This window comes from Terrapene carolina, unplaced genomic scaffold (genome assembly GCF_002925995.2).
Source record: "Terrapene carolina triunguis isolate 2854851 unplaced genomic scaffold, T_m_triunguis-2.0 Scaffold89, whole genome shotgun sequence".
In the NCBI taxonomy this organism is placed as follows: domain Eukaryota; kingdom Metazoa; phylum Chordata; order Testudines; family Emydidae; genus Terrapene; species Terrapene triunguis.
This window is the reverse complement of record NW_020664440.1, coordinates 19224895-19240909: the sequence shown is the minus strand read 5'-3', so window position 1 is coordinate 19240909 and position 16015 is coordinate 19224895. Positions and strand designations below refer to the sequence as shown.

The 16015-nt window shown below is 46.0% G+C and overlaps 1 protein-coding gene across 5 annotated transcripts in view; it reads right to left on the bottom strand.

Moving 5' to 3' along the window:
• Nucleotides 1-16015, bottom strand: part of UROC1 (urocanate hydratase 1) — a 75664-nt gene that overhangs the window by 32550 nt on the left and 27099 nt on the right. For all 5 annotated transcript variants that reach the window (XR_003369726.2, XR_003369727.1, XM_026650266.1 and 2 more), the window contains 6 exons: nucleotides 14927-14988; nucleotides 13461-13527; nucleotides 11985-12128; nucleotides 3205-3293; nucleotides 2428-2490; nucleotides 1652-1831 (listed from right to left, as the gene is read on the bottom strand). Coding sequence is in view for 3 of the 5 variants with exons in the window: in XM_026650266.1 (XP_026506051.1) it covers nucleotides 1652-1831; nucleotides 2428-2490; nucleotides 3205-3293; nucleotides 11985-12128; nucleotides 13461-13527; nucleotides 14927-14988 (605 nt within the window). In the remaining 2 variants the exon portion in view is untranslated. The remainder of the gene's footprint in view (nucleotides 1-1651; nucleotides 1832-2427; nucleotides 2491-3204; nucleotides 3294-11984; nucleotides 12129-13460; nucleotides 13528-14926; nucleotides 14989-16015) is intronic.

Here is a 16015-nt window from a genome sequence, read left to right as displayed (position 1 = left end):
CTGGTATATATCATGAGTGAAGACAATGGAATTAAATTGCTAATTAAGAAGAGAATCAGGCCCTAGGCCTATTCTCGAGAGGACCTTTTTCACTGCTTGTTTTCACAGCTCCCGATTCTAATCTCACTTGCAATGGTGTAAATCAGAAATCAACAGAATTACACCAATGTATAACCAATGAGATCAGGGTCCCTAAGTTATTCTGCATCTTACGAAAAGGTCCCGCTGGAAATTAGCTTTGCTGTTACACCCAGCATCGCCCTCAGAACAGCATCTAAAATGAAGACCTGGGAGACTGAAATCATCATTTTTGGCCCCTGGACCAAAGCCAACCAGATGACAAACACAAATTCTAATCTCTGATGGGAAAAACCTCTTCAGCAGGAGTGTTTCCAAGAGGAAGGAGAACAACAGGAGTGAAGAGTGATACCACTCCGAGCCAAAGAACCTATGTAACTGCAAGCACCTGCTGGTTTTAGTGAAGAACAGTAGCACTGTTCCCTGCTCCTTACCAATTAGTGAAGCTACTAGCAAGCCTGGAAATGATACAGAATAAGGGTGTTGTTTATTTTCTGCTCTCAATGTTTAATAACAACTAACTCATATGCTAGATACCTTACATAGGCTACAAAGCCCAATACATCGTTGAAATAGATCCAAGAAGAGCTATTAGATCCTTATCTCTAGACTGATTCTTGCCTGCATATTTATACCTGCCTCTGGAAATTTCCACTACACGCATCTGATGAAGTGAGTATTCACCCACGAAAGCTTATGCTCCAATACGTCTGTTAGTCTATAAGGTGCCACAGGACTCTTTGTCGCTTTTTACAGATCCAGACTAACAACGGCTACCCCCCTGATAGATCCAAGAAGATATTTTCAGACCTTAGTTCATATACAACAGGGAATGACCCTGCAATGACAGGTAGAGGGACTATACAATCTGATAGGCCGTTTCCCTCTCTAGAATCTGTGGGGTCGATTCTATGTCAGTTACATCTGTGTGAAAGTAGTCACGCCACAGGAGCTAAGGGTACATCTTCACTACCCGTCGTATCGGCGGGTAGCAATCGATTTATCCGGGATCGATATATCGCGTCTCGTTAAGACGCGATATATCGATCCCCGAACGCGCTCACCATCGACTCCGGAACTCCACCAGAGCGAGCGGCGGTAGCGCAGTCGACGGGGAAGCCGCGGCCATCGATCCCGCGCCGTGCGGACCCCAGGTAATTCGATCTAAGATACTTCAACTTCAGCTACGCTATTTGCGTAGCTGAAGTTGCGTATCTTAGATCGACCCCGCCCCCCCAGTGTAGACCAGCCCTAAGAGTTAAACCAGTGTAACTTCAATGGCATTACTCCAGATTTACACTGAGAGAACTGAGAGCAGAATCTGACCCACTGATTCTATGAACCTTATTATGGGGAAGACCAGAATCTGGTCACTGGAGAAGCAGAATAAACACTGAGCCTAGAAACGTTTAGCGACCAAACCTGCATAATCAAGGTTGGATGTTTTTCTAACAGATCTGCTCTAGGAATTATTTTGGGGAAGTTCTATGGCCTCTGTTATGCAGGAGGTCAGACGAGATGATCACAGTGGCCCCTTCTAGCCTTGGAATCTATGAATCAGGTAATTGTTTACCTTTCTTGCACAAGGGTACGGAACCTCCCTGGATTGGTAGACATGAGCTGGTTTGCCTCCTCAAAGCTGAGCTGCACGGGGTAGTATCCTCCACTGAACGGATTGTGACAAGAGGTTTGGTCAGATCCAAGATCAACTAGCTGTTCTCCTGTTGTATCAAGTTCATAGACAAACCTCTCCCTATGGATAGGAAAGATAATATATAGACTGCTTGTCTAGTGGCTGCCATTACAAACATCACCTCATAGTTATATTCCTTGTGAGCATCAACAGCGCCAATTAGGAGTTCTCAGGAATATCCCTAAAGATTTTTTTAGAATATTACAAGGATATCCTGGATTGGCAACGTCTGTTTGTGGATGCCTGATATAAGAATAAATAATGCTTGTCATGGATTTCAATGGGCTTTGGATCACGCCACAAAAGCAGCAAATTTTCTATTCTCAATATTCTGATTACCAAGGGACTGTTTTTCATTAAGACACCATTCTCTAGTTTCTGATTACCAACAAATTATCTTATTAAGACACAGCTCTGTGTTTTGTTACCTTTGTTCTTTCTTTCCAAAGCCAAAGTTATCCATTTGTGCCTAAAAGAGGTACTTTGGTCGGCAAAATGTAATTCCCCAATTTGGAATTTGGACACCAGATTTACCTCCAAGAGTCAAGATGCAGCTTCAATGGTTGGTTTGAAGGACAATTCCCTTTATCTACAAGTTTGGACATTGTTCCAGGCTAACTAACAAGGAAAAGTGCCATCCACCATCTGGTACTTACCAAAGATCTACCACATTCCCATGGTAGCCCAAACTGAGGGTAATTTTATTCTCTCTTGCATCTCTATAATAGAGTAAAAATGGAAATGGATGAAGAAAATTCATCATCTGGATAGTTGCAGTTTACAAACTACACATAAACAATCAAAGTAGTCTCTCAAAAGAGCAGAGAAAAATATATGTGGGTTCCAACAGCAAGACAGGTTATGAACATTATCAGCCTAAACCTACAAGAGGATCCCTATGCTGCAGAGGGATTCCGTGAGTAGACTGGGAGTTCGAGGTGCATAAGCAATACAAGATTACACTTTACCAGGAACTGGACAATGCACTGAAGAGCCAGTGTTCTTATTTAGACAGACTTTCTGTCTGAAAGAGTTTCAGAGCAAACAGAGCTCAGAGTGTGCTGTTAATACTGAACAGGTTAAGGTGCTGGACAAGCCAAATACCGTTCCTTTCACTTAAAAACCTCAACAATATTCTTTAAATCCACATCCCCAATATGGAGATTTTATACTTTCACCTAGCTCATCCTTTTCACACCAGATTCTGTAAGGGAGCTATGGAGTAATAACAAGACAGGGAATTCATGAGTTGAATTTCTAAAACATGGGCCTGATTCTCTTCTCATCTAATAGCAGAGGTGATATGAGGAGAGATATCCTATAATCGTTCCCCCGCACACCCATGTGGGGGATAGCAAGGGCTGCTGCGGTTACTTCAGCCCTTGAGCAGGATTTAGCACATAGGGTCAAACACAGCACTTCATGAGCCATACCTGAGCCGAGCAATGCAGTGATCCAGGCTATCAGTGATTTCCATCAGCCAACCTTGCCTGTAACGTTTCAAAAGTGCAGCTTCATCAACCTGAGACAAATTGCATAATTGTTTCAGGACTGTCATCTCACCTACCAAAGAACTTCTCCATTCCATCTTTAACTTTAAAACGATCCTGGATGAAACACTAACAAATGTACATAACAATAACACAACACTTCTGCTTTGGCTTCAAGGTGATGGGCTGGGTGATCTAATAGTTGTTTTTTTTATTTCTAGCTTCTAATATCCCGTCAGTTCTGGTTTGTGTTGTTTCAGCCCAGGAATGGAACAAGAGCTGAATCTTTTCTCCAACCACCTCCCAAATGGGAGCCAGATTACTGCTTAATTAGTAATGAAAGAGGTGCCCGGGCTCAAGCAATTTTTTTACTTCATAAACGACATGGTAAGCCCAGAGGCCCCAGCACAAATTAAGCACTGAGCCAGATCCAAACCAACCTGTTTTAGAAAAACAAACTCCTAATGAGAGCTGGTTAGGAAATAATATTTTCCCCACAAAAACAATAACAATTTTTTTATTTCTCTTGGAATTGTTCATGTTCTAACTGAAAAATGTTTCCATTTTCAGATTTTTAATGAAAACCCAAATATTTTCTGCGAAACTTGCAATTTGCCATTTAAAACGTCCGTTTAATCAAAAAGCCATTTTCTGTTGAAAACATAGCGGTGGCAATTTTTTCACCAGCTCCAGCCCTGACTAAGGGAGGTTTTGCTGAACCAAAACCATCACTGGATTTGGTCTTCTCTTGAGCTGTTTGGAAAATTTTCAAAAATCTCAACTAAAAAGGAAACAAAATGAGCAAAAAATATTTTCCTTTTTCCAGCCAACTGTCACTTCTATTAAAAAAATGGGTCAAAACGGAATCCAAGTATCCAATGCCCTTGTCGTTCTGAACTTTGAGGGTCCAGATAAAATGAATCCCAAATTTGAACCCTGCACCACCATTAGTTTTGGTGTGTTTCTGTGTCCGTGTGTGCAAGACAGAGACATACACAAATTGACAGACATACTATGGAGGCTTTGGCAGTGACTCCATATTTAAAGATTAATAGATAAACACATGCATCACTGAAGCTTCTTATATGAGTTATGATGAGTTCCAGACACAATACAGGCTGCAAAACTCATGCAAGCCAATTTTCTGCTGCACCACAGCAACCGATTAAAGCAGCCAGGCTGGTGTGCATGTACACACACACTCACACACACACAATTTTATAATAAAACATTTAAACTGCCATGCATTCCCACAGCCCACCCTCAGCATTTTCTTTCCATCATTTTCAGCCACCAAGCCATTTATATGTAAACAAAAAAAGTTAGATCAAGCCCCAAATATATAATGCCCATCGAAGTTGATGGAAAGCCTCCTCTTGCCCAGTTATTTCAGTGTGTGAAACATTCCATCAATTCCCATGCCACTGATTAGGCTTATTATTAAAAAACCCTGGTTTGGGGCAACACCAGTGGAAACAGCACACTAAGAAGTCAGTTACATAGAGGAAACTGCTTCTCTTTGTATGTGTAGCGAGGCGGTGGGATACCCCACAGCCCCGCTGAGGGCCGAACCTCCCCTAACACCAATGTGGGCGGAGCCACCGGGTCCGGCGCCCGCCCCTCAGAGGTCACGGCGCCGACCCGGAAGTATAAAAGCCCGCCTGCAGAGCTCAGTGGAGAACAAGCCGGCGGAGAGAGCAGACGTATGTGACCGAGCTCCCGCTTGGGAGACAGCAGCAGGCCAGCCGAGCCTACTCCTCGCCCGGTACCCTGAGGAGGACTGGCCAAGCCTGCCCCTTTCCAGTTACCCCGAGGAGGAGCCGAGCCTGCCCCTTTCCAGCTATCCCGAGGAGGAGCCGAACCTACCCTTTGCTACCTACCCGGAGGAACCGATGCTGGTGGAGAGCACCGAGGACACTAGTACGGCCCAGGTACCCTACGAGGGGGAGTGTGGAAGTAGCCCGGGGGCAGCCGACCCCAGTCTGGCTGCAGCACTGCCAGAGCCTATGTCAGTGTGTTGCGGCCAGGATCCCCACTGACAGCAGCGAGTTTCCGCCGCTGCTAGGGCCCCGAGCTGGGATGCAGTGGAGTGGGAGGGCCTGCGTCCCCCCTGCCACCCACTCCTTGGGTGGCAGACTCCCCCTTTCTCCTGGCCTAGAGAGGCTGGGACCTCTTGCTCCTTGGCTCAGCCCCTGCTTAAGGGCCTGGGTTCCCGACTGACAATTTGATTGCTGCCCCGCCCTGACCTAGGGCCTGGGCTGCTACAAACATTGACTCAGCCCCTGCTTAAGGGTCTGGGTTCCCGACTGACTATTTGATTGCTGCCCCGCCCTGACCTAGGGCCTGGGCTGCTACAAACATTGACTCAGTCCCTGCTTAGGGGCCTGGGTTCCCGAACTATTGGCTCAGCCCCTGCTTGAGGGCCTGGGGTTTTTTCTGACCTATTGGCTCAGCCCCTGCCTAAGGGCCTGAGCCCCTAACCGTGTGTTTGCTGTCCCACACTACCGCTGGACCAGGACTGACGGCGGACCAGAGCGAGGCGGTGGGATACCCCACAGCCCCGCTGAGGGCCGAACCTCGGCCGAGCCTACTACAGTATGCTGTTTTAGTACCAGGCAAAACAACAGTGATGGAGAAAAGAATGCAGAATGGTACATGACAAATACATGGGTTCTGATACTACAATTCTAAAAGTCTGAGTGCAGCACTGATTGGACTATCTAAATCCCCTGTGTTATAGTATCCTATATACTGTATTTCTGACCTATCTTGATAGGGGCTTGGATCTCATTTCATAGACCCCATCAACACACCCAAAGAAATTAACTTCCTTTTCATCAGATTCTAGAAAATCTTTTATGCTCTTTGATCAGCAAGTCAACAGTTTTTAAAATGCCATCAACCACATGGGCTCACATCATATCTAGTGTACCTCCAGTGAGACTAGTGGAGTTACAATAGGGATTCTCTTCTCTAACCCTATACCCCTGCATAATAGGTTAAAGAGGCCCCAGCAGGTAGTTTATGCCCCAAAGTGAAGCTATGAAATATATATATATATATATAACAGCTTTTGTTTTTATTCCAACATACCTATGCAGGGTTTGCAACAATTTTGCTAGCATATGAATAGCTGTCAGGGAATCCAACCTTAAAAAATGAGACAGAATCAGCAGTAATTCCCCGCAAGTTGGGTAAGGTGCAGGCATGGAACTAGAGCCAGTGGCCGCAAGACTGCAAAGGAAGCTATGCTACAGGCGACCCAGTGATTGGTGCAGAAGAGAATGCCCACTGAAATGATAGGTCAGGCTCTGCATAGTTCTATATGGACTTCCCAGCTGATCCACTGGTTTTACTGGCTGTCAAGGCTAGGTCATGGGCAGCCAGATCTAGTGGTCAGAGCCAAAGTCCACAGTCAGGAGTCAAGAGTCGACTTGGTCAGGATACCAGGAGATCAGAAGCAGGAGACAAACTGGAGATCAGAACCAAGAGTTGGTAACCAGAGTCAGGCCAGGTCAGGAAACGACGGGGCCAGAGGCAGGAGACAAACTGGAGATCAGAACCATGAGTCAGAGGTCATGAGCCAAGGGAGCGGAAGCAGGAGCCACAAGGTACACAGTCCAGAGCAGGGTGGATCCCAGTTGTTCAGACAGCTTCCTGTTCCTGTTGCTAGCTTAAGTAGAGCCAGCAGGCCAATCAGCTGCTTTGGGACTCCACCAATAGGACATCAGGGGTGGAACCTCAAACTGGGGTTGGGCTTCATGGGTCCAGCAGTTGTCAGCAGGCTGCCAAGTGGAGGATTGATGCATGGCTCACACTGTGGACCTGGGTTTGAGGCCTGTGGGTCATGACACTGGCTATGTTCCCTTCCCCCTTTGAGTTGGCCCAAACTCGTTCCCATCAGAGGATGACTTAAAATCTTGCTGCTCAAGTCTGGGGCACAGGTTCTATCCTACTGTGGTCTTACCAATGGGAGGGCATTATGTGGCACTTAACCCCAGTCTGATGTTATCACTATTGTGAACAATCAACTTTTTAAAAAACGCTTTTTTAAATGTTCTGTATTGGTAAGCCCTGGCCCTGATCTGTAGTCTTCACTTAAGCAAAAGTCTCATCAATATCAACAGTGTCTCAGGCACACTTTATATTAAGCATATATGTATGATGAGTTAGTAAATGACTAATGAATGGTTTAATGAATGGTTAGTCAATTGTCCTAGAGTCCCATAGGTCAGTGGTTCCCAACCTTTTTGGGTTCAGGACCCAGTTGTAAATGTTTATGGCCTGTTGCAACCCAGTAGATAGTCTGGGGGTGGACACCCTGGGGTGGTTTTTGTCGGGTCCTGCCTTCCAGCGGTGTGGGGTCCTGCCTGGCACTAGGGTTGCCAACTTTCTACTCACAAAAAACCGAACACACTTGCTCTGCCCCCTGCCCCTCCTATGAGGCCCCTCCCATCACTCACTCCACCCCTCTCCCTCACTCTCCCCACCCTCACTCAGTCGCTCATTTTCACCAGGCTGGTTCAGGGGTTTGGGAGGGGATGAGGGCTCCAGCTGGGGGCGCGGGCTCCGGGGTGGGGCCAGAGATGAGGAGTTCAGGGGGCGGGAAGGGGCTCCGGGCTGGGGGGGTGGAGCAGAGGGGTTTGGAGTGTGGTAGGGGGCTCCGGGCTGGGACAGGGAGTTGGGGTGAAGGCTCCGGCTGGGGGTGCTGGCTCTGGTGTGGGGCCGGGGATGAGTGATTTGGGGTACAGGAGTGGGCTCTGGGCTGGGGCCGAGGGGTTTAGAGGGCGGGAGGGGGGTCAGGGCTGGGGCAGGGGGTTGGGGTGCAGGAGGGGATCAGGATGCAGGCTCCCAGCAGCACTTACCTTAAGTAGCTCCTGGAAGCAGCAGCATGCCACCCCTCTGGCTCCTATGTGGAGGCGCGGCCAGGCAGCTCTGCGCGCTGCCCCGTCCACAGGCGCCGCCACCGCAGCTCCCATTGGCCACAGTTCCTGGCCAATGGGAGCTGCGGGGATGGTGCTAGGGGCGGGGGCAGTGCACGGAGCCCCCTGGCTGCTCCTACACATAGGTACCAGAGAGGGGACATGCCGCTGCTTCCCAGAGCCGTGCAGAGCTCTGGCAGGTAGGGAGCCTGCCTTAGCCCTGCTGTGCCACCAACTGGACTTTTAACGGCCCAGTCAGCTGTGCTGACCGGAGCTACCAGGGTCCCTTTTTGACCGGGCATTCCCTGGAAACCCTACCCGGCACTCATCCCACAGTGGCAGCTCCTGCAGCTCCTGTGCTGTGGGGCTGGCTGGGCTCGCCTCCCTACTCCAGGCAATGCAACCTCTGGGATCCCAGTGCCACTCAAGTTTGGCCCAGCCGTCATGATGACAGGAGTCCAGATAGGCCAAATCTGAGTGAGTGGCGCTGCAACCCCGTGAGCCAGGTCACAACTCCACTCACCCAAATTTGGTCCAGTCAGCGGGTGGGGCCAAACCCGAGCGGCACTGCCACCCCGGAGGTTGCAATGCCCAGAGCTGAGAGCCCAGCCCAGCCAGCCACACAGCACAGGAGCTGCAGGAACTGCCACGCGACCCTTTGAAACATTCTGGTGACCCAATTATGGGTTCTGACCCACAGGTTGAGAAACCCTGCCACAGCTCAATAAGTTTCTTGCCTCTAAACATTTATAACTCCTTCTACTGATGTCAAAAACCACCCATCCACCCTCCCCCCGAGCCAATGCCTCATTGGGCTGGCACAGTTAAGGCACACCAGTTTCATAGCCAATGGTACAAAAAGGAGTGATGTAGCCAGCATCATATCCAATGAATCAGAAACCCATTTTGCAGCTGGGTGAACTAAAGGTGCCCTTTCAGTGTCAGACTGAATGAAACTCGAACCCATAACCTTCTACAGATGTGCTTATAGCTATCTATACTATTCATGTCTGTGACATATTTATAACCTTGATTCATCATTTATTAACTCATCTGAAATAGTTTATAAATGTAACTTTAGTATAAAGTGTGAAATGTGATATTTCCATCTGAGTAAGGAGGACAGGATGAGGTTCTATAGAGTTGAAAAGTTCTTTAAAAATTAAAAGGGAAGTAAATTGATCTTTAAGCTGGAGCAGAACTGTATTTATATTCTTTAGCAAAAGAATAAATGATTATATAATAATCATTATAAATAAAATGATTTTATAAATAATTATATATAACAGCCCCATTATTCCTAGTCTATGCCTGATATCTGTTTATTACATTTTGGAGTATAGAAAATTATTCTGATCAACTCTGGTTAGAAACCAAAGAAAACTTTAGAAGAACAGAATCATTATAAGGAGCATCAGAACATAAAAACCACCAAAAAATGCAGGCACTAAGAGACTTTAATGTTTTTCTTTATTTATATTTCAAATAGGGTGGATTTCATTTCAGTCTTATGGATACTTACATTTATCAACATTAGAATTCGAGTGTTTGGCTTTTAGATGTGTTGCTTATCCATCATTTTATAAACCTGATGGGCTCATAACATCCAGTGTGCGGATTGCTAATGCATTAGTGGTCTTTAACTTACAGATAAAAGGTAGCTAATATTGGCAAAATATCATTAAAAATTGATCTTACTCTAGGTGGGAGTAAGAGAAGAGACTGTTGCTACTTGCCCTCATTTTTTAAAAAACTGAGAGGCAGCTGTTAGACAACTTTCCTCTAGGGGATCAAATAGATAAGCCACTCTGGCAGTCTTTGCACAGGCAATGCTCCCACTGGGCCAAATGATAAATTCCGCCTCCCTCCAGCTGAGGCTGCACATCAGTGGTGTGCTGTGGTGAAAGAGGATATGGCACTCTGGCAATTCCTCAGACAAAGTACTTGCCTCTAGGAGTCCTTTACAAATTGGTATAATTTAGAACAGCTCTGAGGCTGCTCTAAGTTATGCTGGGAGCAGTGGGGGGCGGGGGGAGACCAGCCCCTGGCTGCCCACTGCATACAGCGTTTGGGAAGGTGCACCCGGGGACTGAGACAATGGACTTCAGTGCAGGATCGGGGTGTTCAAAATCCGAAGCACAGAATGAAGCAGCCCAAAGCTTTGTGTACCAAACGGAACATTTGAAAGAGAAATTGTATTGACCTTTCATATCTGGCCACTATAATGAGATCAGGACTTGCTGGGATAAATGCTTGAGACATGTGCTGCCCCAGTGGTCTTTAGCTGATCAATAAATTCCTTGTGATGGGCCTTGTTGCTTAAGGGTGGGATTTTCAAAAGCACTTGGTATTGATTTAAATCTCCTCCCATTGAAGTCAATGGTAAAACACCCAGTGACTTAAACTCCCATTGACCTCAATGGGAGCAGAGTTAGGCCAACGCTGAGCACTTTTGAAAATCCCACTAAAATAACTAGAACATTCCAAGCTGTTGATGTGAAACTCCCATGTGAAGTTCAGCACATGGAACAATGCTGAGATATTGACAGGGGATCCTCTTTTTGCTGCTGGTGGTTAATCTCTTACTCTTAATGCAGACAGAATTCATTTAAGATTTGAACTTGATAACACCAGGCTTTCTAACAACGGATAACATAGCTACAGAAAATGCTAATTTCATTTTAGCCTTATTCTGAGTTGAATAAAAGGGACATCATCTTTGTGCTCACTGCAAGTGATAGGTAGGGGACAGATGACTGCAGGGAACTATTGCTGCATTGGAGCACAGGGAACAGTCCACAGAACTGTGGTAAGAGATTTGGGGAGGGTCCATACATTTGGGGAGCGTCTACCATTAGGCTCCCTTGATGAGGCTGCCAGATGCATAAACCCTATTATACTCACCCCTGTTTTAATACCTTGGGCCAAATTGAGTCCTGGCATAAAAGGGCACAATTCCCATTCAAGTTCATTGGCGTTAGGCCTATTTATACTAGAGCCGAATTTAGCCCCAACATTCAAAACTGGCTCACTTAGAGAATGATTGTTTATTACTTAAATAGCACCAGGCATGTACCTGGCACTTTGCAAAAGGCAAGGTCCGTACTCTGAGGAGCTTATAATCAAATCCAATGAACTGAAAACAAACTATAGAGCAGGGGTAGGCAACCTATGGCACGCGTGCCGAAGGCGGCACGTGAGCTGATTTTCAGTGGGACTCACACTGCCCGGGTCATGGCCATCGGTCCGTTGGGCTCTACATTTTAATTTAATTTTATATGAAGCTTCTTAAACATTTTAAAAACCTTATTTACTTTACATACAACAATAGTTTAGTTATATATTATAGACTTATAGAAAGAGACCTTCTAAAAACGTTAAAATGTTAAAATGTATGACTGGCACGCGAAACCTTAAATTAGAGTGAATAAATGAAGACTTGGCACACCACTTCTGAAAGGTTGCTGACCCCTGCTATAGAGGATCGGGGACTTTAGGGAAGGGAGTGGAGCTTATAATAAGCATTGGAAAGGGTACACAGCTGTTGGGGGGAGAATATTTTTTTAAAATGAGGATCACATAAATTGCATGTTTCACACAATTCTTGCCCGTTACACAGTGGTAGGGTAGGGAATTTTATAACTGAGCAGGCGTAGATGCTACCAGAATGGAGTTTACTACAGGAAGGCAAACTGAAAGGAATGAGGAACAAGCCTCCAGAGAGTAGAGGGATCTGAGACAGTGTATAAGGGAACCCCGCAAAGGGACTACAGAATGAAAACAAAGAGGTGTTGGTCTTACCTCAGCAATGATCCCCACACATCCAGCAATGACTGCAGCTTTAGCTTGAGCACCACTCATCCCTCCAAGACCAGAGGTGACAAACACCCTCCCAGCCAGGTCCTCCACGCCCAAGTAGCGACGACCTGCATTCAGCACTGTTAGCTAACACACAGTACACAACAAAGCAATTATTCATAACCCCTTTCCCTAAAATCCCTAAAATTTAAAGATATTTAACACGTTTGTATCTCTATTGTACTTTTGCATTGATTAGATATTGTGTCAAGCCTACATTTGTTTACAAGTAGAATTGGTTAAGATACTCTAAGGCAGGGGTGGCCAACCTGTGGTTCCAGAGTCACATGCGGATCTTCAAAAGTTAATATGCGTCTCCTTGTATAGGCACCGACTCTGGGGCTGGCGCTACAGGCGCCAACTTTCCAATGTGCCGGCAGGTGCTCACTGCTCAATCCCTGGCTCTGCCACAGGCCCTGCCCCCACTCCACTCCACCCCTTCCTGCCCCCTCCCCTGAGTCTGCCATGCCCTCGCTCCTCCCCCCCCCCCAGAACCTCCTGCATACCACGAAACAGCTGATCGGGAGGTGTGGGGAGGGAGGGGGAGGTGCTGATTGGTGGGACTGCTGGTGGGTGGGAGGCGCTGGGAGCGGGGCAGGGGAGCTGATGGGGGGCTGCTGACGTATTACTGTGGCTCTTTGGCAATGTACATTGGTAAATTCTGGCTCCTTCTCAGGCTCAGGTTGGCCACCCCTGCTCTAAGGTACTGGTGTCAAGTGTTCTTCCCAGCCTTTTGCAAGAATGTAATGCTTGAAACACAATGGAACTGGTTTAAGGGATAATTTACATTCAATATCGGTAGAAACTATTTGAAAGGTTAAAGAATAGAACAAGCTGCCGAGCAAGGTTATAGACTCATCATTCCTGATCCTGAACATATTCAAGAGAGACATCCAAGTCTCGTGGATGGTTTAGGAGTGCCAGAATCAATCCGGTCATGAGGCCAGGGAATCGAATACATATTAATTAAAGGTCCCTTTCAATCCAAAGGACTCTGGATATACTCATGGGTTACAGAATCTGTGCACACAAGTCTTTAGACAGGATTGAGACATTATGCAAGAAGAATCTGGCAGACACAAAATACAGTATTTCAGTACTAAATAAAATGAGGGACCAAGAACATGTTACATTCAATGGAGCAGGTACTAGGACAATACAAGTTCAGCCAGTTCACCTGTTGTAACTAGAGATGGGCCCAAATTAAAACCTTGGATCCAGACACTCTCAAATTATGGATCTGGATCATGATTCCATCTCTGATTTGAAGAGTTTGGGGAGGAGCTACAGTTCTCTTAATGAGGTGGCAAAACTAATTTCCTTTAGTAGTCAGGAGCATCCTGATAACAACAGTCAACTCAGCACCCACCGGCAGCCAACTCTCGCAGACAATGTATAGACCCTCCCCAAATCTCTTACCACAGTTCCATGGACAATTCCCTGTGGTCCAATGTAGCAATAGCTCCCTGCTGTCATCTGTCCATACCTATCAATTGAAGTGAGCACAAGGATGTTCATTTTATTCAATTCAGAATAAGGTTAAAATTAAAACAGCATTTTCTGTGGCTATGTTATCTGTTGTTAGAAAACCTGGCATTATCAAGTTTACAATGTAACTGAATCCTGTCTGCATTATGAGTAAGTGATTGTCCACCACCATCAAAAAGAGGAAACCTTGTCAATATCTCACCATTCTTCCATGTGCTGAACTTCAATGGCAGTGTCACCTCAAAAGCCCAAAGCTGGTTATTTATTGTAATAAGGTCAAATATGGGTAGGAGGAGGAGCTTTGGGAGTGCACAGCTGCAGCACAAACAAGTAAACTGGAAACATGGCTTTATGTGGGCTAAGCACTCTGGCTGGGACTCCCAATGGGGATGAAGTGATGTAGATGCTGGATCCCCATTGAAAGTCAATGAAAACTGAGGATAAAATTTTCAAAAGCACCTAAGTGATTCAGGATACGTCTACACTGCAAAAAAAAATCTCACTGCAGTGAGCCTCAGAGCCAAGGTCAATTGACTTGGGCTGCTGGGCTTGTGTTGTGGAGCTAAAAAAGACCAGTGTAGACATTCCCACTTGGGCTGGAGCCCATTCTCTGAAACCAGGTGAGGGGAGAGGGTCTCAGAGCCCATGCTCTAATCCGAGCAGGAACGTCTACATGGCTATGTTTAGCCTTGCAGCACAAGCCCTGCAATCCTAAGTCAGTTGACTTGGGCTTTGAGATTCACTGCAGAGAGTTGTTTTGGTTTTGCAGTGTAGATGTGACTTGACTCTCAGTGCAACTTAGCACTTAAATCACTCAGGTGCTTTTGAAAATTTTACCAGAGATTCCTAACTCTCATAGGTTCCCTTGAGAATGCTAGCCTCCATGTTCATCCTCTCTATTAACCCCCTTCATCTCTGCTCCTTATTTATGTGCACCTACTTCCCCATGACTTTCACAACACTATAACTGTTAATTCTCACCATGACATGCAAAGTCTTGTATAATTGAGTGAACAATCCCCCGCTCCATAAACTGGATGAGCAATGAAAAAATAAAATGTAATCAAATTATTTATTTCCAAAATATCAAAAATATCATGTCTTGGTCATGACCGAGGCTTTAGACCTTGATTCAGCTGAGTCCTTATACATGTGTTTAACTTTAAGTCCCAATGTGCTTAAATTGTTTGCTGAACACAGATGGGATCACTTGTGCTTAAAATTAAGCATGTGTTTAAGTGCTGTGCTGAATCAGGCTCTTACCTTAGTTATGGAACACAGTTAAAGTCCGTCTACATTAGAAATTTTAATCAAAAGGTAACTGGTACCTGACTCAGGTTTAGTTAATATAAGACTGCAAACCTTTGAAACAGGCGTAATAATAAAGCATATCTTACATTGTAACTCCCATTGCAAACATTTTCTCATATTCATCTCTGGAGGAATAGTTGGGAATAACCTAAAAAGAAAAAAATAAAGCTTTGGAACATAGCAATGGTTCTATTCCATAGGGGTATGTCTACACTACGAAATTAGATCGATTTTATAGAAGTCGATTTTTTGAAATCAATTTTATACAGTTGATTGCGTACGTCCACATTAAGCGCATTAAGTTGGTGTGCATCCTCACTACTGTGGCAAGCATCGACTTACAGAGCGGTGCACTGTGGGTAGCTATCCCACAGTTCCCGCGGTCTCTGCTGTCCATTGGAATTCTGGGTTAAGCTCTCAATGCCTGATGGGGCAAAAACATTGTCGCGGGTGGTTTTGGGTACATGTCTCCAGTCGCCCTTGCGCCTTTTTTCCTGCGTTACCCATGCAGATGCCATAGCACGGCAAGCAAGCATGGAGCCCGCTCAGCTCACCATCACTGCCGCTATTGCGAGCTGGAGGCTTCTGCCTCAGGCTGCTCTCCCAGCTGGCAGCACCGCGCAGTCACACCTACCCCAGCCTACCCCTTGCTCCCATGGCTCATGAAACCTGGACAGTAGTAAGGAGCAGTTCAGCTATAGGCTGAGCAAGTGCAGAATGGTGGTAGAATGTGCCTTTGGACGTTTAAAAGCTCGCTGGTGCTGTTGGTCAGACCTCAGCGCAACCAACATTCCCATTGTTATTGCTGCTTGCTGTGTGCGCCATAATATCTGTGACAGTAAGGGGGAGACGTTTATGGCGGGGTGGGAGGTTGAGGCAAATTGCCTGGTGTCTGATTTTGAGCAGCCAGACACCAGGGTGATTAGAAGTGCACAGCAAGGAGCACTGGACATCAGAGAGGCTTTGAAAACCAGTTTCATGACTGGCCAGGCTTTGGTGTGACAGTTGTGTGTGTTTCTCCTTGCTGCAAACCCGCCCCCTTTGTTGATTTTAATTCCCTGTAAGCCAACCACCCTCCCCCCTTCAAAATAAAGTAACTATTGTTTTGAAACCATGCATTCTTTCTTTATTACTTAAAAAAAAATGAGATAACGGACAAGGTAGCCCCAGTGGGG